General features: G+C 41.2%; 1 protein-coding gene across 3 annotated transcripts in view; it reads left to right on the top strand.

Annotated features, from left to right (window-relative positions):
• Positions 1–799: 799 nt before the first annotated feature.
• The window catches only part of PRDM5 (PR/SET domain 5), a 205,030-nt gene continuing 180,137 nt past the window's right edge, over positions 800–25,692 (top strand). For 2 of the 3 annotated variants that reach the window (XM_068543370.1, XM_068543369.1), the window contains exons 1-2: positions 800–1,147; positions 18,322–18,405. In XM_068543370.1, the coding sequence (XP_068399471.1) occupies positions 1,055–1,147; positions 18,322–18,405 (177 nt within the window). In that variant the 5' untranslated portion in view covers positions 800–1,054. Of the gene's footprint in view, positions 1,148–2,192; positions 2,429–18,321; positions 18,406–25,692 lie in introns of those variants that run through there. The other variant, XM_068543371.1, reaches the window with a different exon arrangement.

Raw genomic sequence — 25,692 nt, 5'->3', positions numbered from 1 at the left:
CATTAAAAGCACTAAAAGAAGACTTACGGTGTTATTTCACGGCCGTGATTCCAGATTCCACTGTTCGGTCATTCCCTCTTATCTCCCCCATCTCCATTGCTCTATGTCTGAAAATCTGGAATTGGTCTGGTGATTTTCAAGGTAGAGAGGACTCAGGAAGAGCTCATCTTTGGAAGTGTAAGAATTTCCCAGGGATTAGGACACCAGAACAGAACTAGTTTCTACTGGATTTAAATATTACAATTGTTCACGACAAATTTTGAGTTAACTTGAAATGGATTAGCTGCAGGCTGCGTATACCCGCTTTCTCTGAACGTGAATCTACATATTTATTGGTCCCCTATGTGTTCGAACCTCTGAAACAAGCACGAAATAAACCAAAGATGCATAACTCAGATGTAAAAGGACTAAAATTTCCTTGACTCTAGGGATTGTTCTCAGTAGTTAGGCAGTAAGTATGCCTTCGGTCTAGAACTTCTAAAGTTGTTTTGGAGGATGGCCCCAGCTCGGTCAAGGCCCATTTCGTTTTGCATCTGAAGAGTGCAAAATTCGCCGACTGGGAGTACAAGCTCCGAGACTCAAAACCCAGAGCTGGTCAAGGGCGGGTCCGCACGCGGCTGCGCGGGGCGCACGGTGCGGGCGGGTCCTTCGGCTCCGCGGCCTCCGGGTTCGAAGCTCCGGGGTCAGCCCTGCCCCGGGCACCACGCCCGGGAGCGGGTCCGAGCCGCTAACTTCGGGCCAATCAGCGCGCGGCGTCCCCGCGCCCGCAGCGTCCCGGCGCCCGCAGCGCCCGGGCCCGCGCCCCCCACGCCCCCGCGCCAGCAATGGCAGCTGCGGCCTCGGCGGCTCCGGGCCGAGCTAGACCCGGGACGAGGAGGGGCTGAGCCGCGGGGGATCCTGGAATCGGCGGGGAGGTGGGGATTCTGGGAGGAAAACTCCATTTCCTCCTTCCCCGCCGGCCTCTCCCCTCCACCCCGGCACCCCAAATTTCCATGTGTCGCCTCCCGGGCGCAGAGCGCCGGTGTTAAACGAGGCGGCGGCCGCGGCTGGGAAAATGCTGGGCATGTACGTGCCGGACAGGTTCTCCCTGAAGTCCTCCCGGGTTCAGGACGGGATGGGGCTCTACACGGCCCGCAGAGTGAGAAAGGTGGGTGACCCGGCGGCGGCCTGCGCGCCTCTGCTCCCGCCGCGCGCCCTGCGCCTCCCGGGCTCGCCCCTCCGCCGGGCCGGGGTCTCCGCGGGCTTCACTCGCGTCGCCCCTCGCCGGGCCGGCCGGGAGCCCCGCGGGGAGGCTAGGGCGGCGGGGGCGGCCTTCGCCCGCCGCGCCTCGCGAGCGGGCAGCGCCACGTAGGTGTCGGCGGGGCGCGTTCTGCAGCCGGCCGGTCCAGAGGCGGAACTGCCGCCGGCCGCCCTGCGGCAAGATGTCTTTCCTCCCCTGCAGGAAGTGAGTCGGGATGGAGCCTCCCTCTTCCTCGGCTCCGGGAGTGGGCAGAGGCACGCGTGGGCGGGTGTCTTCCCAGGCGCGCACGAGCTCCATCGCCGCCTTTCTTCCTGTAGGGAATGCCTCACTTTCCCTGTGGGGATTGGGGGGAGCTGCCCAGAGCGCAGCTCAACGCAGGCCTTAGCATGTCATTCAGACACCCCGCAGTTCTTTCCTTCCTTCCAAAATGTGTAATGTGAATCCTGGGAGGTGCCAGCTAGATAATGCTTGAATCGTTCAACTTTTTTCTCAGCTTTTCTGGATTTTCCTCGGATCTTTCCTTACAGAGATTTAGAGACACGTGAGTAGGACCAGCACATGGCAGTGGCCCTAAGGGAACGGCCTGGAAATGTTGGATGTTGAAAGCAAAGGCCTAGGAGGAGAGATTACTGGACAATACCAGGTCTTTGGGTTCGATGAGACCTGTGTTATAGCCGTTTCGCAGGATGTGTAAAATCTGAAATCACGGAGGCAGTGGTGAAATGCCCAGGGTCATGAGAGCCAGCGTTTACTGAGCAGATACTTGGTGCTAGGGCCCACGCTTGCTGCGTTACCTCTGTTAGTAACTTCACTGGCACAGTACTCCCGTGAGAACAGTCTTAATCCTCTTGTAGGAGAGGAGAAAGCAGAAATACTTGGAGGTTAAATTTCCTGCTGAGTTAGTGAGTTAGGTTTCAGACCCATCGCTTCTTAGTCCAAAGCTCATGTCCTTCCCAGATCTGTTTCTGCTAGCTTCCCAGCACCCCTCACCCCCACTGTGTAGGGGGGAGGTTTGGGCAGGAGCAGGCTTGTTCAGTTAAGGTGGGCTAACAAGAGGTTCACAAGATGCACCGGAGACACCAGGATGTCTTTCATCTGAGTATGAGTCTTTCCCCACCCCCTCACCTAAGGAGCAGGTGAAGAAAGGTGCACAGGTGCTTCAGAAGGCCTTCATTGACAGCAGGGTCTGTAAGTATCTACCAGGGTAAAATTGGAAACAATAAACCCCGTATTTACTCCTTCAAATGGGAGTTTGGGAGAATGCTCCAAGGAGAAAAGCAGGTGTAAACACTTGATCTGAATAGATGTTTTTGCCAAAAGGGTAAATGTTAAAATCAACATTCTTTCAAAGCAGAAGTTGAGATTCTGCTTTTAATTTTCTCACAAGATATGAAAATTCCCAAATGGAGTTTTCTTGAAGGTCTCAGGACTAAATATAAGTACTTAAAAATTAAACACAGTTCTTAAACATTAGTTTGTTTTATGTTATTAACAGTAATATAGTAAAAATTGTACAAATATTAGAATTTTAAATTATCCTTATGTTTTGCCTTATATTATTTAGGTTTTTAGAAACAGCTGGCCGATGTATGTTCTTTTGATATTTTTATTAATTCCAAATTCTTTTTCCATGAAATAAGTTATTTGGAAGTTTTAAATTATTTTGGGGTGTAGAATGAACAGCTTCCAAAATCATATATTTCTGCATTTTATTATTGCAGTACTTATAGATACTTATCTTTTCCTGGTTTGTGTAACTTCAACATGTAAAACGCATGGTTTCATCCAGGTCACATCTAGAATGCTTACCTATAGTTCAAGTGAATATGCAGATGTTTGCAATAAATCCAAATGACATAGTGATATAGTTTAGTTGTGATCACAAGATAATCATAAGGTCATTGATCACTGACAGGTTCATTGATGCCAGAAATGACCCTGAAGTAGGCTTCAGCTCCTTTGCCTTCCAGAAGCTGAGGACAAAGCTGAAGCTGAATAGCAGATTTTAGCTATACTGTAAAGCTACAGCTGAATATCAGTGCATCCCTTACCAGTTTGCATATAGTTTCTGGATGCTTAAATATTTTTGAAGTTACCTTGTACTAGCTTTAACTCTAGCCATTAATCAAAGGGTTTGAGAAAAAGTATTTCAGCAGCTCTATTAAGGACCTCACGTAAAAGTTTTTATGTTCTCTATTCTAAACAAATTTTGGAATGTATCACAGAAGTTTTATCACACTTTTATAATACGTATGCTTGTATAACAATTCTGTTTTTCAAAAACTGTTGCAACTCAAGTCATCTATTGATTTCAGTTCAGAGAATCTAATCCAGAGCTGTACTGAGGTTGGGGATTTTGCTAGACCCTCTACCCCCGCTACATTCACCATATTGATTGGGGATTCCCTTACCAGTGGCATCCCTAATCCCTTTCTAGACCCACCCCTTTTTGTGCGGAGTCTCCTAGAGTGGGATCCCTGCGGCAGAGTCACCTAATTCCCTGGCTCCACCTTAGTCCCACTCGGTGTTTCCTTGGCAGTTGTCCTTTTTTGTAGGCCTGGTGCTGCTGCTGCTTTTTTTTTTTTTTTTTTTTCTTCTATAAAATCTACAAAATGACAAGAAGAAGAAATGGGAAAGACTTCTTTTTCTTTTCTTGCCATTATGGAAAGTCCTTTCCTTTTCTTGCCATTATGGAAATTTAGAGATTGCACGAAGAGAGGGTCGTCTGGTAGATATTTCTGTGTGAGCCATTATTCTTGGAGAAAGAATGGATGAGAGTCTGGTGGAAAGCCCTAGAGTAGAAAAAGGAGGCCTGAGTTCATTCACATTTATACGCATTGCAATTTGCTAATGATAAGATAAAAAATAATACAAAATACTAAATTTAACACTTTAGCACGCCAGACCCTGTTCTAAGTGCTTGCAATGTGTTATCTCATGAGCACAGTTTAATGTTGTAAAAAAGATGTGGAATTCTAGGTTACTATGCAGATTAAAATTAATGTTACGTACTCAAAGCTAATATAGGATGTATACATACAATGAAAACTTATGTAAACATCTCACTACATTACATTTTTTATATCATGACCATATTTTTCATTGCCAGCTTATATGATTAACCAGGCGGTGGTGTGTTTGACATTGTGTTTGAACTCAAAGTGGAGAGGTAAACCATAAGATTTCTTTGAGCTCTCAGATTCTGTGATTTTATGGAAAGGGTTAAGGTGGCAAATATACCACTACCAGTCTTCGTTTCCTTGAGGTTTGTTGTAGGCTGTTGGTTTTTCTTCCCCTCTGACTTTCAGTCATTTAGTCTTTTCAATTGTGGCAGGTACTGTGCTAGGCCTTGGGGATACAGACGTGTGCAAAACAAGACAAGGTCTTTGTCCACATGGAGCTTGTGTTCTTGTGTGGGGAGAGACGTAGCAAACAGGTAAAGAAAGGGAAGATTTCCAAGACAGTTGCAGCCTGTGTTAAGTGAAAGAAGTAAACGGGGTGATGCATTAGAGAGTGAATGGAGGGGGGCCTCCTGGTGGGGCATTGATGAGGCTCAGGTCCCTTGATACACACCAGCCACAGGGAATTGACCCCACTGGGGTAGCTCAGTTCCTGGCTTCCTTCCCTCTCATCCCTGTGCCTTTTTGCCTTAGGGACTCCTGAGTGGCATCCTGTGCCCTTGAACCCTAGGGCAGTCTCCCACTACACTTTGTTCTTCTCTTGAACAAATGCAGGTTCCTAGTTCAAACTTGCCAAATACCCTAGGATCTTATCCACAGCTTCTTTTCAGGGCACAACTTATTGGCAGCACGGAGGCATTAGTTTCCTATTGCTGATTCCAAACTATCACACATTTAGTGGCTTAAAACAATACAGGTTTATTATTTTATGGTTCTGGAGAATATAAATCTAAGATGGGTAGGCAGGGCTGGTTCCTTCTGGAGGCTCTAAAGAGAGAGTTTACTTTCTTGGCTTTTATAGTTTTCTGGAGGCTGCCCACGTTCCTTGGCTCATGACCCCACATCATTCTGACTTCAGCTTTTGTCATCACATCTCCTTCTCTGACTCTGACCCTCCTGCTTCCTCTTACAAGGACCCTTGTGATTAGATTGGGTCCACCCAGATAATGCAGAGTAATCTCCCCAGCTCAAGGTCCCTAATGTAATCCCATCTGCAGAGTCCCTTTTACCATGTAAGGTATCATACAGCTTCTAGGGGTTAGGATGTAAACGTTTTCCGTGGGCCATTATACATCCTACCACAGCTCCAAAGTATAATTCTTCCTTGTCTACATTATGTGGAACATTTTACAGTGCATCCTTCCTCACATACTGGTCCCAATAAAATGTACGCATTACAGATCTACCATGTTGATGACTCTTCTGCCTTGTTTTCAGTGTTGATTCTGGCAGAGGTCAACAAGGTTGGCATTCATGCAGTAAAGCCTCGGTGAGTGGTCCCCTTATAAAGAGGAAGAGAAAATATGTACGTGAGAAGTAGAATAGGAAGTAATAGATTCTGATGGTGTTCTGAATGATGGTGTTTAAAAGAACTTCAGAGGGAATCCAGCTTGCACCTTCTCATCTTACAGATGAAGATATCGAAGCCCAGAGAAGCTTCGCCTGGCATCTTGCGGCTCACAGCTGTATTGCAAGCTCCTATTCCTTCCACAGTACCATCTCCCTCTCCCTCTCCTTCACGCCAAGGCAGGCACCTTGATTCTCTTTGAGGGATTTGTGGCAAAGACATTTGATGAGGTAAAATCCCAAGAGAAAAATAACTGAAATAAGGGTTTAAATCTGAGTTTGTGAAAATACAAGAAGCTAAAAAAAAGAGGCAAGTTGTATAGGGTTAGAAAAACATATGGGAAAGAGAAAAACCCCCAAAGAAAAGTAAGTAAAAGCATAGAGGAAGAATCACCATGCATAAATTTTAATACAAGAAGACTGGATTTTGTGGAAGAAGGTGTTTTGTTGATCCACTCAGAAGGTGACTCTTCTGAAGAAATAATGGGTCTTTATACTCTGGCTAAAATTCTGCCAGTAGATGTTTGTTTACAGTTCCTGGTGGCTGGTGATAGCTAATCTGGAAACATAATCAGAGGGAAAATAATCACCATCGATGCCTGCCATATGTGCTATCTCTTTTCTATGTTCACACATTTACACTCTACAAGAGTGACTCAATGCAGCTTTGTATTTCCTGGTGTTATGACAGATTCAGATTTTGTTTTTTGTGTGTGATTATGACAGCTACAGTTAATTCTTTCAACAAATATTTATTGAGCAATTGCAGTTGTTAGGCACTGGGCTAGTTGCTAGTGACAGAAGGGTGAGTGACAGAATAGTCACTGGATGTGTTACACAGTTTGTATTTAAGCCCTACAACAAGTCTGCGAGGTGGCCATTGTTGTCCTTGTTTTATAGATGAGGACACTGATTGTGAGGAAGGTTATATCACAAGGGGATTAATCAGAATTGGAACTCACATTCTTCCATACATCCCTTTCACTAAAAAAAAAAAAACAAAAATTATTTTTCTCCATACCGATAAAATGCTATATCCATGAGCATTTCCATGAGTACAGACACATACCTATTTACACACTTTTAAAAAGTTATTTTACAAAAAGGAGAAAAGAGTATCATTCAGCAGTATCTCGTAGAAATCCCTCTAGGTAATCTGCTTTGGCTCTAATTTATTATTTTTAATAACTGAACGTATTCTATGCGGAGGATATGACATAATTTTCATTTCTTTGGGTCTTGTTTTACACAGTTATTAAGTAAATGTTTATTACCAAGATTTGTACCAGCTGTTTGGAATACAGTAGTGAACAAAATAGAAATTCTGGCTCTTGCAGAGCTTGCATTTTCGTGAGAGGAGAAGAAAATTAACAATGAACGATTAGAAAAGTCTTATACTGTGTTAAAATGTGATAAATGCTGTAGAAAAAAGAAAAAGTAGAGCTGGGTATTGTTGACTTGGCAGACTGTATGCGTTTGTGGGAGGATGTTTTTCTACATAGGTGGTTGGTCCAGTTAATCCTCACTAGCTGGGAAATTTGGGCAATGACTTAAAGGATGGGAGGAAAGTAGCCAAACATTTCTAGCGCAAGAACATTCTAGGCAGCAGTTAGAGTAAAGGCCCTAAGATGGGCGTTTGCCTGTTGTGTTCCAGGAATAAGGAGGCTGGTGAGGCTGGAACGGACTTACCGAGGGGCCGAGTACTAGGGGAGGAGGTCAGAGAGAGAGAGTGAAGAGAAGGGTACCAGGCCTACATTTCTTAGGGCCTTTTGGGGCATTGTAAAGCCATTGGCTTTACTTTGAGTGAAATGGGGAGCCATTGCAGGGTTTTGAGCAGAGGAGTTACATGATCTGACTTGAGTTTATCAGGATCACCCTGATTGCTGTGTGGAGAATAGTTGACCAGAGGGTGAATGTGTAAACTGGGAGACTTATTAGGATTCTTTTGCAATAATCCATGTGAGAGGTGATGGTGTCTTAGACCAAGATGGTGGCAGTGTTGGAAGTGTAGTTTGAAGATAGACTATGCTGATGAGATAAGTGGTAGAAAGGGAAGATGATTCCAAGGGTTTTAGCCTGAGAAATTGGGAGGATTGGTTTGTCAGCCAACAACTGAGATAGGGGAAGATTTTGGTGCAACAGGTTTAAATGGGGAAGATCTGCAGTTTGGTTTAAGGCATGTTGATTTTGACAAGTCTGTTAGACAACAGATATCAAAAAGGCAGTGAGATATAGTTGTTGTACCGGCAGTTCCTCCTTCCCATCCTTTATGCCATAATTTTCATGTATTTTGTGTGTTATAAACCTTACAGTACATTTTTACTATTTTCCCTTTATACCATCAGTTATCTTCTAGAACAATTAAAAAATAAGGCAAATTGTGTTATTTACCTTTATTTCCATTTCTGGAGCTCTTCATTTCTTTGTTTTGAGTTACATTTCTGTCTGGTATATTCTGGTACCATATTCTTTGAGCATTTCTTGTATCACAATTCTGCTGGCAATGAATTTTCTCAGCTTTTGTTTTTCTAAAAAAAGTATTTTGCTTTATTGTTTGAAAGATATCTTCTCTAGGTTGACAGGTTTTTTTTTTTCTCATTACACTGAAGATATCACTTGTTCTTTTTTTAGTTTACAAAGTTTCTGACAAGAAGTCTGCTGTAAGTTACATTCTTCACGCATAATCTTTTTTCCTCTACTTTCAAGGTTTTTCTCGTTTTCTTTGCATTTTAACAGTTTGAATATGATGTCTTTAAAATTTTTTTAAAAACTTGCTTTTTTATTTTATATGTGGTTTGATGTGTTTTATCATTTTTGGAAAATCCTTAGCCATTTTCTCTTCAAATATTACTTCTGGCATAAGCTTTCTCTCTTCTGGGACTCCAATTACATGTATGTCAGACCAATTGATGTGATATTGTCTCACAGCTCTTCCATTCTTTGTTCTGCTTTCTTTTTCTTTTCCCACTTTGTGTTTGTTTAGGTAATTTCTGTTGCCTTATCTTCAAGTTTACTGCTGCTTTTCTCAGCTGTGTTAAGTTACCTGGTGAGTCTGTCAAAGGAATTCATTTTTGAAACCACGATTTTTATATCTAGCATTTTCACTGGATACTCTCTTATAGGCTCCATGTCTTAGCTGATATTTCCCCTATGTTATTGCATGTTATCTGCCTTTTCTAGTACATTCTGTAACAAATTAACCATAGTTATTGTTAAAGTCCTTGTCTGATAGTTCTAATGTCTGTGTCATTTCTGCATCTGATTCTGCTGATTGCTCTGTTCCTTCAGAATTTGCTGTTTTTTCCCTTGTTTCCTTGTATGTTTTTATTTTTGTATTTTTGACTGAATGCCAGTGTCATGTGTGAAACAATCAGAGTGTGGTAAATGGTATTTATGTTTGGAAATATGCACATGTTTTATTTTGTCAGCCTGTTTAGTGTGGGAGTTTGGGTCAACCGAGTTAGGAGATAAGGTGGGTTTGCATTGTGTTGTTGTTTTTGTTACTTTCAGTGCACCACAGGCTTCAGATTCTTCTAGAGTTGCCTTGTGATTAGGGTGGTGGCTGGGATGCTCCAGGTGTTGCTCAGTGTCTCTCTTCTGCTCTCAGCTTTCTCCTGTCCCTGGGTGCCTGCACCATAGCGGGGTTCTCTCGCCAAGTTGCCATGCTCTCGTCCTTCCCCCATAGTAGACCGCTGTGTTATTCGAGGTCTGTGTTCTCTCTGTTCTCTGTCTTGGTCCAGCTTCACTCTTATCTAGGGTTTATCAGCCTGAGCTCTGGGAGTTGGGTTTCCATAGCATTCCTACCTCTCTTTCCCGTAGGAGCCAAACTTTTGTCTTGTATCAGTGATTGGTTCTTTTGTGGGAGAGTGTTTCCTGTACCTCACCCAATGGTAAGAATCCTTTGAGGTTGTGGTATATATTCCTGAGCCTGTACTGCTTCCTTCAGCAGCAGTTGATCTTTATTTGTATCCTGGAGATGACAGAGTTTGCTACGTTCTTGTAGTAGCTAAAGGCTTCTCCTAATATGAGAGAAAGATAAGGGCAGGAGGTATGGGGTGTTGTGCATTCTTGCAGCGGCTGCTGTTTTCCTTCTGCACCACTGAAGGAGTCTCTCTGTCCTTCTTTCTGTCCCCCAATCCTTCTTATATGGGGAGGCCCTTGGAAAAGAGTCTGTAAGTGTGTGTGAACCCCCCTTGGGTCTGGGGCTTCCAGTGGTTCTATACAGTCAATCTGTCTCACATGCATTCATCAGCAAACTATTAAAATGTTAATTGATTTCTTACTTGCTTGTGTGGTGGCCGGCAGCTCCTCCTTCTGTGATCCGCCATAGGTAAGCCAGTGCACTCTTCAAGAAAAGTTATGATTTTATAGTTTATCAGACTTTCTTATTTTTAGGGTAGGAGTGATAGTCTTTCTAAATCTTTGATGGATATTGAACTTTGAAAGTTTTAAGATTAATGGCATTTTCTGTATATTTTTATTTATTATTTTTTATTAACCTATCTGTCCAATTTTGAAAGGTATTTTACAATCTCCCACTCTAGTTCTTGCATTTTTTTAAGATTTCTATGCTACTGGTTTCTCACTGTTCTGTGTTCTTCATAAATATGCTTTATATCATTACATAACGTTATGCTTTATTCTGTTTAGTGCATTCAGCTGTTAATTTAACCTTGTATGGTACGCTATTGCCTTTCTTTTCTTTGCTTTTATCTGTATATCTTTGAATACTCATTTTAATTTACTTTTTATCATTTTGTTTTATCTTTGTGTAATCATTTTAGCTAGGTTGTATTTCATAATGCAGTATTATAATCTCATTTAATAAGAGAATTTAGCGTTTTCATATGTAGTGTAATGACTGATATAATTGATTTTTATTCTTGTCATCTTTACACTCATTACTTATTTTATATTGTTATAACTTATTTTGAATTTTCCTTATTTTTGTTGTCTGTTCAAGTCACTATTCATTCTTTTCCCCCCTCCTGTTAATTTATTAGTTCTACTCTTCTTTTTCTCTAGTGATTTACTTCTTCTTCCTCTTTCATAATCCGATGCACATGATTTTTTTATTTGATAGCTAGAGCCTCAACCATTTTCTCCACAAAAAATATGATTTCTTCCACAAGATGTTCATTTCTCTATTAGTTCCCTCTTCTCCTTTCTTCCTGCCACCACTCAGCCCTCCCCCCAACCTCTGCCTGCCCTGCAACTTTGGGGATGCTTTTATCTTCCTGCCTTTCTTCCCCCCAGATTCCTAAGTTTTGATGAAATGGTGTGTTACTTAATAGAATTTCTTTTAAAAGTATATCCCTTGTTTCAAGAGTTGTTATTTAACTTGTATATTCTGCATACCCAGGTGTGTATATACACTAGCTATTCATTTTCTTCTAATTTTTGTCCTTTGTTCTGGTTAATTTGTTTAGTGAGAGACTTTTTATGGTTCTTTTTCTCATTAAATCATGTGGATAATATTCTCTCTGAATCTGTGTATATCATCAAGTAGCTCTCCTTCCCATCTGACTGTAAAGGATTTCCTGACTGGGTAGGTGATTCTCAGGTTGTTATATTTCTCTTTCAATTTATTCTCTAAAAATATTTAACTAGGAAATTATGTTTTTTTCACTTTTAAAAGGTTTTTTTTTTTGAGTGCTGTACTTGAATCTTCTTAAATTCTCTTATGTAATTGACATATTCCAATTAATTAATTAATTAATTTTTTTTATTTTTGGCCACACCGCATGGCTTGTGTGATTTTAGTTCCCTGACCAGGGATTGAACCTGGGCCCTCGGCAGTGAGCACGGAGTCCTAACCAATGGACCGCCAGGGAATTCCCGACATAATTCCTTTTAATTAAAGTACTCTGTCTCCTACAGATGTTCTGTTTTACAGAGTATGGATATTATTTTTCTGCTTGGTCTCCTTCATAGGCAGCTGGGCCCCTTTTTACAGGCAATTTGCCCTGGTTGTTTTATCGAAGCTCAAGACTGGTTATTGAAGAACACTCTGTGGTATCACTCCTTCCCTGTAGGCAAAGGGGTCTCTATTGTCATGGGCCTGCAGTGACAGATAGACTGTCAATTCCCTGTTGGCTTTCTGGTCTTCTTGCACTTTCCTGGGCTGCAAGGATGGGAAGGACTGTGGGCTATGGCCCCAGCCTTCTCTGCCTTTCAGGTTCTTCTCAGGATCCCCTAGTTGCCAGTCCTCAGCACTCTTCTGCTGTTTTTCAGTTAATTACTCAGCCCACTTTAGAGAATGCCTCACACCAGTTCTGTGCCAGAACCTAAGGCTTCACTTATACACAGTTACTCATACATGCTAGTAGAAGTTGTTTTGCTCAAGAGAAGCAAGTGGCTTAGAGTTGGGGTTAAAGGAAAAGGTGCTGCATTCAGGTCACCATGTTCCAGAATCACTTCTCCTTCACAACTCTCCTGCATTTCCCATTTCATATTCATATTATAACTGATGAATTTCATAAAGAATAATTCTGCTATATCCTGGGCACTAGTGCATTTCTTTTGCCTGATATTTGCTGTATCAGCTCAGAGTAACAGAGACTACTGTAGTAATCTAAAGCTTGGGGGTTATGTTCTCTCTATAACAAGGTGAGCATTTGCTGCTATCAGTTCAGTGGCTCAAAATGTCAGGGTGGAAGTCTTTGCAGTTCTCTCGGCCTCAAAATGGCTCCTTTAGCCCCAGCTATCATGCTTTGATTCCAGGTGAGGAGAAAGAGGAAGTAACCAAGGCATTAGGGTGTACCTCCTGACTTAGCTCTCATTTAAGAGCTTTTGTAGTAAGTTCATACAGTGATTTCTGCTTCCATGTTGTTAGCTGTCTTCTCTGTCTAAATGGGGAACTGGTAATGTCTTTTTTCTACCTGGATACATTAGTACCCGCAACAAGGTCAGCATTCTAGTACTAAGGAGAATGGATATAGGGAAGCAACTTGTCTCTACCTGGGCAGTCATAGTAGGGAAAGCAGATTGGATATTTTTCATATTGAACTTTTTGGAAATGTACTTTATTGATGACCTACTTGTATTGCAAGAGCACACACATGCATAGTACCTTAGCACTGAAATATAATTATGTTCTAAGTGAGGACTCTAGACTCCTTCTGTGAAAAACATCATTATTTTACATATAAATGATTCAACTGCAGATTGATTCACTTGAATATAACTTATTTCATCTATATGTATATATTTTTTATTTGCTGAACCATTTCAAAGTAAATTATAGATATTATGACCATTCCTCCATATTTTAGCATAAGGACATTTTCTCAAGTAGCCATACTATCATTTTAACATCCAACGAAAATAATAGTGATTTCCTAATGTCTTTTAATTCCAGCCCATATTCAAATTACTCCAAGTGCCTCCAGGATGTTTTTATAGCTGTTTATTTTCGAACCAGGATCCTCAAGGACCACCTATTATACTTGGTTATGTCTATTAAATCTCTCTTTCACGGTTTCCCTGTTTCCATACCGTTTTTGAAAAAATGACAGTTACTTTCTGAAGAGATCAAGCTAATTGTTTGTGGTGTATCTCACAATCTGGATTTATCTGATGGTTTTCCAAGGCACATTATTTAATGTTCCTCTATCTTCTGTCTTTCTTCTCATCTGAGAGTTAGATATAGATTATTTTACTTTTTTTTTTTTTCTGAAACACACTGACATTGTGTATTAAACACTTCTCTCTACCCTCTGGATACTTTTTATGTTGCAGAAGAGAGTGCAGTTTTGGCAGCGGGAGACAGGAGGGAACATAGAAAGCATCCCCTTCCCTCTCTCAACGTGTTTTATCCGTGTGCGCTCTTCCTAGGTAGCAGGATCTCCCCAGGCGCTGGGTGAGAGGCAGGACAAGCGGGAAGAGTTCTGTGCATGTTCACTTGCCCTTTGGCCTCTGGAGGTGCCTGGAGAGTTTAGCAAACACTCCTGTCACATCCCTATGGCAGACACTGGGGAATGAGGGGCTAGAATGATTTACTTCATACTGCGTTTTAGCAGAGGGCATATAATATCTGGTTTTTCCCTGAGTAATACCAGCACCGGGTTAACGTAATTTTTCCATTGTAAAGATAATTTGTGCTTAACTGGTAATCTGTGAGCTGATAGTGTATGAATACCTGTTTTACTATCAACATTTTACCTGATGGTTTTAGCATCCATTGATCATCCTTCCCTGAATCAGTTACATTATTAGGGATTTCAAAATGGGGATTTCACTTGAATGTTCCTCCTTTATTTATAAGTTAGCATTCCTCTGTAAAGAAGAGCCTTCCTTCATCGTTTGCTGCTGTCTGCTTATCCTGAAGTAGCGTAATTGTTGAAAGATAGGACAAGATGCTTAGTTCTTTCTCTTTATTAATTTTAGTAAGCTGTTATGCCAGCAAATGAGACATTTAAAAAATTCTTTTTTTTCCTCTCTCTAGCAATCATCGTGGCCTTAAGAATTTGTTAATGTGTTTCAATCAATTATACTCTTGTTCTCTTTGATCCCCAAATTGTTCTAAATTTGGTCTGTGGAAGCTCTCTCTAATAGGATTTGAGAGCTGGAAGGAATCTTAGAAATCAGCTAATCCAAATTTCTCAGTTCTATAGGTGAGGAAACTGAAGCTCACAAGTTTGTGACAGCCTAATGTGTCACAGATAATTAGTGACAGAGCAAGGATTAGGATCCAGATCCCTGGAATACTCAGGTAGTGCTTTTCCCATTATTCTAAGAGAGATATCTGCAGTAAATCTTGGTTTCAAATTCCTGCTAATAATATTAATCAAAATGAGAGAAAATCGCCCACATGTTTGCAATCGTACATTTTTTATTAGAAGTTATTGTCTAGCCCAGTGGGTCCCAAATTGAATGGATATTTATCTGCCTTTTTTAGAAACAGCAAAGAAGCACCACTGTAGGCTCAGCATTGGGCCAGTCTGAGAAGTGAGTTTGACTTGGACATTTGGTATCTACAGGTTGAATTTATCTTACAATCACATTTTATTTGATCTGCGCAGAATTTTGAAAACTTGAAATTCATTGCCAGTGTAGAATAGTAGTGATTTCATGAAGAAATTTGAGTTGTCAGCTTCACTAAAATATTTGCAGATATCTGGCAACATTGGGCTCCCCCTGTGATATAGCAACAGTCAGTTGGAGTTGAAAAGCTTTTTAAATGGGCATGCCCTCCAACTCACCTCCTGGCCACTCCCTACTGTGTCCTTCACATGTTTGTTGTCTAATGTTGTGCTGCTCTCCTGCCTCACCTTGTAAGCATTTGAGATAGTGACTCTTCAGATTGTTAGAAGTGAAGAATTCTAGGAAGGTTTTTTGTAATGTAGTCACAGGTTGAAGGTAGTAATAATAATGCTGACGCACATTAACAGCAAGAAAATGGTAGAGTTGATAGTTTTTCTCCTGCTAGTATGAGATCTTCAGCAGCTAAATCACAAAAAGTAAAACCAATGATGATAGGAAGTCAACTAGAAATTTTCGAAATTTTCAAGACGATAGTTTGAAGCGTTAGTTTCCTTCCTACCATTAATTATGAACCTCATTTTAGGTGTTTAATATGCTCATGCACATGTATATGTAATTTATATTATAATGAATCCTATGAAAAATTTTAATTTTTATAGCTCAAAAATGGTCAAATACTGGCAATATCATATGGTTCAACTCAAAGAAAAAAATTACCTATGGGTGCATGCCCTAAATCTTCCTTTCACGGGTATGTTACCCGAGCAGGTTTGAAGCCTACTGAGGCAGGAGAGGCTTATTCTTAGGTTAGAAATATCATAGGAAATGGTTAGTGAACAAAGCAGTGTATACATTAAAACTGTGATGATAAGAAAGTGCTGTTTGTATAGTAGAAATGACAGTGAACAAAGAGAGAAGGGGGTGGGTAGTAGGTGCTGGGATCTTTGGGGGAAGGCCTGGAGTGGGTCAAGTAAGTATAAAATCCTCATCAAAAACCAAATATAAATTGGTTTAATTATCTGCAGTGTTTCTTACCACAAGTGTATGGATAACTAAGAGTTGACTGTTTATATTTTTGTAATCTTGCAGCCACAGAAACTCAAGTTTATTTGACCACATCATCCCAGTATACTCACTAGTGTACTTTGAAGGCAATTTTACCAAATCGAGAAAGCCAAATATACTTAGAAATTTATCTCCTCCATCTGTGTTTTTATGTCAGTGTTTTTCAGATTGGATTGCAACCCATTGGTGAGTTGTGAAATTAACTTTATTGGGTCAAAACTAGTATTTTTTCAAAAGTGAAGTAAAATAGAGTAGACAGTATGGAATACATTGTACAGAGGAAGGGTAGTATTATTTTTAAAAATTTACATGTTAGTTTTATAAGTGTGTTTCTGTGTACACTTGACCTTTGAACAACAAGGGGGTAAATGCACACAGAATTTGTAGTTGGCCCTCCACATCTGTGGTTCTTCCACACTGGTGCATTCAACCGACCAGGATGGTGTAATTAAAATACCTGCATTTAAGTGGACCCACACAGTTCAAACCGTGTTGTCAGCTGTATAGATGTGAATATGCTAGGCTGAGATGCAAAATGTATTTCTTGGCTGAGGAAAAAAAAAATTGAAAGCCGTATTTATTATAGTTAGAGTTTATGATAGAGTGATTGCTCACTATTAATAGCAAGGCTTTAAACTCACGGTCCTGATTCTTATTTTGAATTTTCAAAGCTGTTAAGTCCTTTAATAATCTTCCTAGGCCTGCATCCAAGCAGGCTTTTTTCCCCAAGCCCAATGCATTTACTTGGGTTTCCATCCCTTTCTTTTCAGTCCTTTGAATGCTGCTGAATTAATTGATACAATTTTCTATTTCCTCCAAATTTGTACTGCAAAGAGGAACTGACTGGCATGGGTAGATCTCTTGCATTGGAAAGCGTGTACTCAGATGATTTCCTTCTGCAATAGTTGATAAAGGCTAAATACATGACAAAGTGGAGTGAAAAGTTGGACTATATATGTATTAATACCAAATCCTCAAATTTATTACCAAAAACACACCTTAATATTTGGTCTGTCTTCCAGGTTGCCTTGAAATAGCCAAATAGCAGTCTCCCTGTCTCTTTGGTGTACTTGTTTTTGGTTTATTTAGGATTATCGTCTTGATTTCAGGGATCTCTGTAGCATTTTCTGCCTCCAAGTTAACATTAAACAGTAGGTCTTCAAAGCTTTGCCATTACTTGTGACTTTTCAGAACCTCTTTTCTTTGTCTGTAACATGAGGGGCTAGTTGTAAATCCTGTAAGTTTTAACATTTGACTGTTGCCTGGAGTTGGGTTTTCTGTTGTTCATTAAGTCATTTATATGCCTTGAAACATTGTTTTGGTGGTTATTTTTCCCCCTGACAATGTTCATCAAACGTTTGTCCACCTCCTTGATCAGCTCGGTGCTTTGTGACCACCTAGAGGGGTGGGATAGGGAGGGTGGGAGGGAAAGAGATGCAAGAGGGAAGAGATATGGGGACATATGTATAATTGATTCACTTTGTTATAAAGGAGAAACTAACACACCATTGTAAAGCAATTATACTCTAATAAAGATGTAAAAAAAAAAATTAAAAAAAAAAAGTTCGTCCACTTCCCAATGAAGGGAAGGGTTCTTCTGTAGAATAGTCACAGGCAGGTTTGGAGGAGGCTCACGAGGGCATGCGTGACCCCCTACCCTCTCTGCACACACGTCTGTGGATCGTCTGGCTGGACAAGTGTGATCCCACCCTCTCTGTCTCTCCAGTCCTGCTTTGGTTGCCTTAGTTGTGAGAACAGTTTTGCTTACCCTTTCACCCTGCCTCACGGGTCCCTCCCTGCCGGGGCCACTCCTGGTGTCTGCCAGCAGCTCTCACCTGGGAACTTGTCCAAATGCAGCTCCACACATCGCACTCCCAGAGATTCTGATTTTAATAAGCACAGGATTCTGAATTTGTAATAAGCGACGCCGGTGACTCTCATGCTGGTGATTCAAAGTACGCACTTTGAGAAGCCCTGGTTTATAGAGTGCCCCTTGGTTGTTTGAAAGATTGGCAGGAGAATTTAAACTTTGTTTATGAACAGTCTTCCTCTGAGGATGGCAAGTCTACTTCTTTCTTGTTCATGATTGGGACGAATTTATGATTTTTACGGAAACCAGGTGGTTTTCTGCCTGGTGGGCTTGTCTCAAGTCAGGCAGGACGCAGTGCTTCTCATTTTAAGACCACTTGCCAGTGGCTGCAGAGGTTTGAAACATGTAAGTATAGTGTTCAAGCCTTGTCCGAATTTAAATGTTGAACGATTTAACCCTTTCATGTTGGCTCCTGTGTTGTGGATTTAGGCTCTTTGGCTAAAAATAGATTAAGTTAGATTTTAAATATGTAAATATCTTGTGTTGGGTAAATTAATGTTTTAAATGTATCTCAATCATTGGGCATAAGGCTTTGGAGAAAAAAATTTTTCCAGAAGAGAAATAATAGTTTATTTTAGTAACTTGATTATTGATTATTATACTAATCCTTTTTCAATGTAATCATTACTACTCAGGGTGAAAAGTTTGGACCATTTGCTGGAGAGAAGAGAATGCCCGAAGACTTGGATGAAAATATGGATTACAGGTTGATGTGGGAGGTGAGGATGTGATTATTGTTTTAAATACTTAAAATATGTTTTTCTTTGTACAATTTAAGGCATGTATAAAGCTAAGTTAATAGACATTGATTCCAGTTGACAAAGCATTGAAATGTTTGAATTTTAAGGAACCTGAATACCTTGAAAGTTTAGCATTAAAGTACTGTTGAAATATCTAACTAGACAATTCTTCTATAACTCTGAAGTTTATATACTTAATCATTAAAAAAGAAGTTATCCATGAATAAGGATGTTTGGATTTCAAAATAAGCATATTCTTTTTATGGATTTAGAATTTGATTTCTGTAAATGAAATTATACTTTTCCTTTAACTTTTATTTCCCAATTGCAGTGCTAATTGCCCAGAAACATTTCTTTGTTTTTTTTTTTTTTTAAAACACCTTTATTGGAGTATCATTGCTTTACAATGGTGTGTTAGTTGCTACTGTACAACAGCGTGAATCAGCTGTATGTATACATATATCCCCATATCCCCTCCCTCTTGCATCTCCCTCCCACCCTCCCTATCCCACCCCTCTAGGTGGTCACAAAGCACTGAGCTGATCTCCCGCACAGAAACATTTCTGTCTGTGTTGGAATGAAAATCCCAGCTTAAAATGTACCTTACCTTTAAAAACATACAGTTAAAGAGCTATGACACTGTAGATAGTCTTTTGCAATCTGAAGTCTTTCTGCTGCAGGAATTTGTAATGCAAATATATATCTATATATTATGAGAATTTTCATCCTAGTTTATGGCAATTATTTTCATTACTGTTCTTTCATAATCTTTAGAAAAAGAAGGGCCCGAGGGATGGAAATAGAAAAGCAGAGGTGTAGATATTGTTAAACAAAAACTTGGAAAAGGAAACTCAGTCCCAAGAATTTTATTTGGTGGGTTCCATGCGGAGGATGGGAGCTGAGATGGTATAGGTGGGCCTAAGGGAAGTAGGATCATAAAATCAGAAAGATAAAGAATACTGAAACAGAGAACTACACATAAAATGTCTCTCTGAATGTGCATTGATCGGTTAGGATCTCCAGAGAAACAGAACCAATGGATATGTGTGTGTGTGTGTGTGTGTGTGTGTGTGTGTGTGTGTGTGTGTGTGTGTTTTCAAGGAATTGGCTCACATGATTGTGTGGGTGGCGGGTTGGAATCTGTAGGCTGGAAACTCAGACAGGAGTTGATGACGCTTCAGTCTTGAGGCAGAACTGCTCTGGCAAACCTCAGTTTTTGCAGTTAAGGCCTTTGTTTGGATGAAGGCCACACACAGCTTTGACAGTAATCTCCTTTATTTAAAGTCAACTGATTGTAGATGTTACCCACATCTATAAAACACCTTCACAGCAACACCTAGGTTACTATTTGATTAAATAGCTGGGTACTACCATCGAGCCAAATTGACACATGAAACATATCATAATGTATTATCTGCAAGCAAAATACATTTTTAAGCATCACCATATTGCTGAAACTGCTTGATGTAGGGAGTGGGGTTGCTTGAGGTTCTTGAAAGATTTCTGAAGTGCAGGTGATGGAAAATGGAAATTCATAATATAGTCTTCACTACAGTTTAAGTGGAAAATGTTATTGGTTTGCCTTATTTTAATATGCTGTTTTAATTGTTTATTTTTATAAACCTGAAAATATTTTTAATGGCTTTTACTATTTTTCTATAAGATCTTAATTTTCTCAGCAGTTAATTTTTTTTTACCATGAAGGTTTTCAAAAGCCAAACATTTATGTGACAAAAAAGATAACCTAAATAAGTCGAAAATGATAAAAATAACAATTTTTGAGGGGTTGTTAATGACTTTTGATATTTGTTTTGTTATCTCTGAAAATTTTAGTGTAGTGGTCAGGTTAATGTCTTGCACAGCTGGTTATGATGCATTGCTAAGCAGATGGTGATAATTTTTATTTTGAAAAAAAGACTTGCATATAGGAAACCTAAAGAGGCTGACAGTGCTACAGTAAATGCTCATCTAGTTTTGCATTATGTATTCCTGTGGTTCTTTGATGTCTTTACATTATTATTTGTTTTTACATACCAGTATACCTAGTCCTCTCACTTTACCACCCAAAGAGCTATTGATTTTACACATTTTATGTTCAGGTAATGTTACATTCACATAATGATTGCCATTCTTTATTTTCTTTTACTTCTAACGTTATGCTTGTGTTTTGAATAAGTAATATTTGTACTTTTGACACAATTCAGAAGGGTACTGATGAAGAGTCTCCTTGTTCCCTATAAGCCTGCTCTTTTCACCTAAGACCTTTTTTTTTTTTTTTTTTTTTAGATGTGAGTGACCCATGGGGTTTTTGCCTTAAGCTGTTTTTATTTTATTTATTTATTTATTTATTTATTTATTTATTTTTATGGCTGTGTTGGGTCTTCGTTTCTGTGCAAGGGCTTTCTCTAGTTGTGGCAAGTGGGGGCCACCCTTCATCGCGGTGCGCGGGCCTCTCACTATCGCGGCCTCTCTTGTTGCGGGGCACAGGCTCCAGACGCGCAGGCTCAGCAATTGTGGCTCACGGGCCCAGTTGCTCCGCGGCATGTGGGATCTTCCCAGACCAGGGCTCGAACCCGTGTCCCCTGCATTGGCAGGCAGATTCTCAACCACTGCGCCACCAGGGAAGCCCCACCTAAGACCTTTGATCCCTTTAGCCCCTTAGTTCATGCACCTTTTCCCTCCCTCGTGTAGTTCTTCCTTCTGTGAGTCTGGTCTTTGGGGTGGATTGTCGGCCGGTCTCTGCTCTGTCCAGTTGTGCTGCCGGGCAGGACAGGGGAAGACACTCTCAGTGGTATATCTTCCTGGGGGAGCACTTGAAAAACAGTCAGTACCTTTTGAACGGCAAAGATTTACTGCTTGCTGTCTTTAGTCCTATTCCTTATTATGTTAACTGAGAGAGCTGCTTCCCAGCCTTGAATTATATTCTTAAAGTCCATTTTTATTATTTTAGCTTTGGAGGTGCCAGGATTCAGAAGGTGCACAGAGAAAGGAGGTTGACTGGTCCTAGCACAGTCTTCTCCTCTTGGGAACTTTTGAGCCTTCTCAAAGGGAGATAATGAGCCTTCCCTCCTCTGTGGGTAAATTGGGACCGGTTATTTAAGTCATTTCTAATATGCCCCATAGCTCCAGAGCGAACTACCTGCAGCTCTCAAATGTGTGGTCCTTCTCCTCAAGCCAGTGGTTACCTATGTTATGGTTCTGCAAAATAAGCCAGGTACTGGGGGTGGTGTCTGGAAAATGATGCCTGCGAGAGAGCATGTGGCATAGCTCTTTCTCATGTTATATTTGCACTCGTGGTGCCAACAGTCCTGGTGGACAAGGCCAAGGGCCCCTGGGTGGCCATTTAACACCAAAGAGCTTGGAGGTACCAGTGAGGATTGCACCTGTTGGTGTGTGTGAGCCCCTGTTAGTTTGGGACGGGGTCGAGAGGCACCTGAGGGTTTCAGTGGGGAGCACTGTCATCGTCTGTTGCATCCTCCCCCCTCCCTCCAGAGGTGCAGCTTGGCACTCCCCGATGCCCACTGGTTCGGAGCATTAAACAGCACCTCAGCCTTGTTCTGTGTTGGCCACCAGGATTTGAGATTGGGGTCTGAAGAGACTCAGTCTCCTCTGTCCTTAAGCCTTCTTGATACTTCAGATTTTTACTTTTATTTTAAAATTAACTGCATTAGCAAAAGAATTCTGGATTTCTCAGGCCTGAGGCCAGTTATAGAGCTTGAGCTTGGAAACCAGTGCTCCACTGTAAACGCTTCCCATTGATAATTTGGTGGAACGTGCCCAGTTGTTTGTATCGTAGTCTATTCTTCCCTTAGTTAGAAGTCTTTTTGCGTACTTTTTCCCAGGTGGTTTGGAGCTTGAGATACCTTTCCTTCCACTGTCTACCTGCTCAGACTTGCTCTGAGACCAAAATCCATTCATGTAATGTTGCTAAAACTCTCAACAACCCTTTGTTTTTAAATCTCCAACATCTTCTCTTTCTATAATATTTTCTTCGGTATTTCAAACCACAGTTCAGATACCACCTCTGCAGGCACTGGCTCTTATTCTAGCACATACCTTTAAGTTTTGGTACCTGTAGTTTGCAGCACAGATTGTACATTTTCATCGCCACCTGCTCAGCCTATTATTCAAGTATTCCAAAGGGGCTGTTGATGAATCCAGTGTTTTCTTTTTTTTTTTTTTCTAAAGGAATTCCTTTATTTTTATTATTTATTTATTTATTTTTGGCTGTGCTGGGTCTTCGTTTCTGTGCGTGGGCTTTCTCCACTTGCAGCAAGCGGGGGCCACTCCTCATCGCGGTGCGCGGGCCTCTCGCTATCGCGGCCTCTCCTGTTGCGGAGCACAAGCTCCAGACGCGCAGGCTCAGTAGTTGTGGCTCACGGGCCCTGTCGCTCCGCGGCATGTGGGATCCTCCCAGACCAGGGCTTGAACCCGTGTCCCCTGCATTGGCAGGCAGACTCTCAACCACTGCACCACCAGGGAAGCCCCAGTGTTTTCTTGAACGCTCCAAATGGCTGTGCTCTGTTGGCAGTGCCTCTTCCCTTCTTTTCCCAGAGCATCCTCTTGCATTGTGTGCAAGAGGTTTTTGTGTGGAAACTGGCCTGGTAAGTTCTCAGAACTTGGTCTTTCTCGTTTCATGCTGTTGTGGTCAGAAAAGATGCTTGAGATAATTTCTATACTCTTAAATTTGTTGAGGCTTGTTTTGTGCCCTAGTATGTCATCAGTCCTAGAGAATGTTCCATGTGTACTTGAAAAGAATATGTATTCTGTTTCTTTTTGGATGTAATGTCATGAAAATATTAATTAAATCTAACTGTTCTGTTGTATCATTTAGGATCTCTGTTGCCTTATTTAAACTTTTTTTTTTTTTTTTAACTTTTGGGTTTATTTATTTATTTATTTATGGCTGTGCTGGGTCTTCATTTCTGTGTGAGGGCTTTCTGCAGTTGCAGCAAGTGGGGGCCACTCTTCATCGTGGTGTGCGGGCCTCTCATTATCGCGGCCTCCCTTGTTGCGGAGCACAGGCTCCAGACGCGCAGGCTCAGTAATTGTGGCTCACGGGCCCAGTCACTACGCGGCATGTGGGATCTTCCCAGACCAGGGCTCAAACCCATGTCCCCTGCACTGGCAGGCAGACTCTCAACCCCACTGTGCCACCAGGGAAGCCCTCTGTTGCCTTATTAATTCTTTGTCCGGAAGATCTGTCCATCTATGTGAGTGGGGTGTTAAAGTCTCCTACTATTATTGTATTCCTGTTGATTTCTCCCTGTATGTCTGTTAGTATTTGTTTTATGTATTTGGGTGCTGAGTGTAAAATCCTTTTATTGATCCTTTTATCATTATATAGTGTCCTTCTCTATCTTTCTTTATGGCCTTTGTTTTAAAGGCTATTTTGTCTGATATGAGTATTGCTACCCTTGCTTTCTTGTTATTTCTGGTAGCATGAAATCTCTTTTTCCCTCCCATCACTTTCAATCTGTGTGTGTCCTTTGCCCTAAAGTGGGTCTCTTGTAGGCAGCATATTATGTAAGCTCTTGTTTTTTAATCCAGTCTGCCACTCTGTGTCTTTTGATTGGAGCATTTAGTCCATTGACATTTAAAGTAGTTATTGATAGATGTGTATTCATTGCCATTTTAAACCTTGTTTTCCTGTTGATTTTGTATTTCTTCTGTGTCCCTTTCTTTTTCTTTTTGTTTTTCCTTTTGTGGTTTGATGATTTTCTTTTGTATTATACTTATGTTCTCTTCTTTTTGGTTTTTGTGAATCTATTTTATGTTTTTGATTTGTGGTTACCCTGTTTTTCAAGTATGTTTAACCCCTTCCTATCTCTACTTGCCTTAGACTGGTGGTCATATAGGCTCAAATATATTCGAGGGGGAAAAAAACCTCTACATTTTCTTACTCTCCTCCCCCACATTTTATGATTTTGATGTCCTTTTTTTTTTTATAAGGGAACGCTATTTATTTATTTATTTATTTATTTTGGCTGTGTTGGGTCTTCGTTTCTGTGCGAGGGCTTTCTCTAGTTGTGGCAGGTGAGAGCCACTCTTCATCGCGGTGCGTGGGCCTCTCACTGTTGCGGCCTCTCTTGTTGCGGAGCACAGGCTCCAGACGCGCAGGCTCAGCAGTTGTGGCTCACGGGCCCAGTTGCTCCGCGGCATGTGGGATCTTCCCAGACCAGGGCTCAAACCCGTGTCCCCTGCATTGGCAGGCAGATTCTCAACCACCGCGCCACCAGGGAAGCCCATAATTGTGGTAAACATTTTTTTTTTAAATTTATTTATTTTATTTATTTTTGGCTGCATTGGGTCTTCATTGCTGTGTGTGGGCTTTCTCTAGTTGAGGCAAGTGGAGGCTACCCTTCGTTGCCGTGCGTGGGCTTCTCTTGTTGCGGAGCACAGGTTCTAGGCCCACAGCCTTCAGTAGTTGCAGCACGCGGGCTCAGTAGCTGTGGCACACGGGCTTAGTTGCTCCGCGGCATGTGGGATCTTCCCAGACCAGGGCTTGAACCCGTGTCCCCTGCATTGGCAGGCGGATTCTTAACCACTGCACCACCAGGGAAGCCCTTGATGTCCTTTTTCACATCTTCACTTTCATCCTTTTGCTGTTCACTGTGGTTATCACTTTCACAGAAATTTAATTTCTTTTTTTCTTTTTTAATCTGTGTACTAGCTTATTTAAGTGATTTACTTTCCAATTGTGATTTTCTCTTTCCTATAGATTCTTCTTTTCTGTTTAGAGAAGACCTTTCACTGTTTCCTTTAGGATAGGTTTAGTATCGCTGTATTCTTTTCTTTATTTTTTTTTATTAAAAAAAATTTATTATTTGGCTGTGCCAGGTCTTAGTTGCGGCACGCAGGATCTTCATTGCCTCATGTGTGATCTTTGTTGTGGCATGCGGGATCTTTAGTTGCGGCACGCGGGATCTTCGTTGTGGCAGGTGGGATCTAGTTCCCTGACCAGGGATCTAACCCGAGCCCCCTGCACTGGGAGCGCGGAGTCTTAACCACTGGACCACCAGGGAAGGCCTGCTGTATTCTTTTGGTTTTTGCTTGTCTGAGAAATTCTTTATATCTCCTTCTATTCTAAATGATGATCTTACTGGGTGGAGTATCCTAGGTTGCAAACTTTTCCCTTTCAGGACTTTGACAGTATCTTGCCAGTCCATTCTGGCCTGCAACATTTCTGTAGAGAAATCAGCTGATAGCCTTCTGGGGGTTCCTTTGTAATTAACTCTTTGTTTTTCTCTTGCTGCCTTTAGAGTC

The sequence above is a fragment of the Eschrichtius robustus genome, chromosome 4 (assembly GCF_028021215.1).
Source record: "Eschrichtius robustus isolate mEscRob2 chromosome 4, mEscRob2.pri, whole genome shotgun sequence".
Classification (NCBI taxonomy): domain Eukaryota; kingdom Metazoa; phylum Chordata; class Mammalia; order Artiodactyla; family Eschrichtiidae; genus Eschrichtius; species Eschrichtius robustus.
The sequence above is the reverse complement of the archived record's forward strand: the minus strand, read 5'-3'. Positions and strand labels throughout refer to the sequence as shown.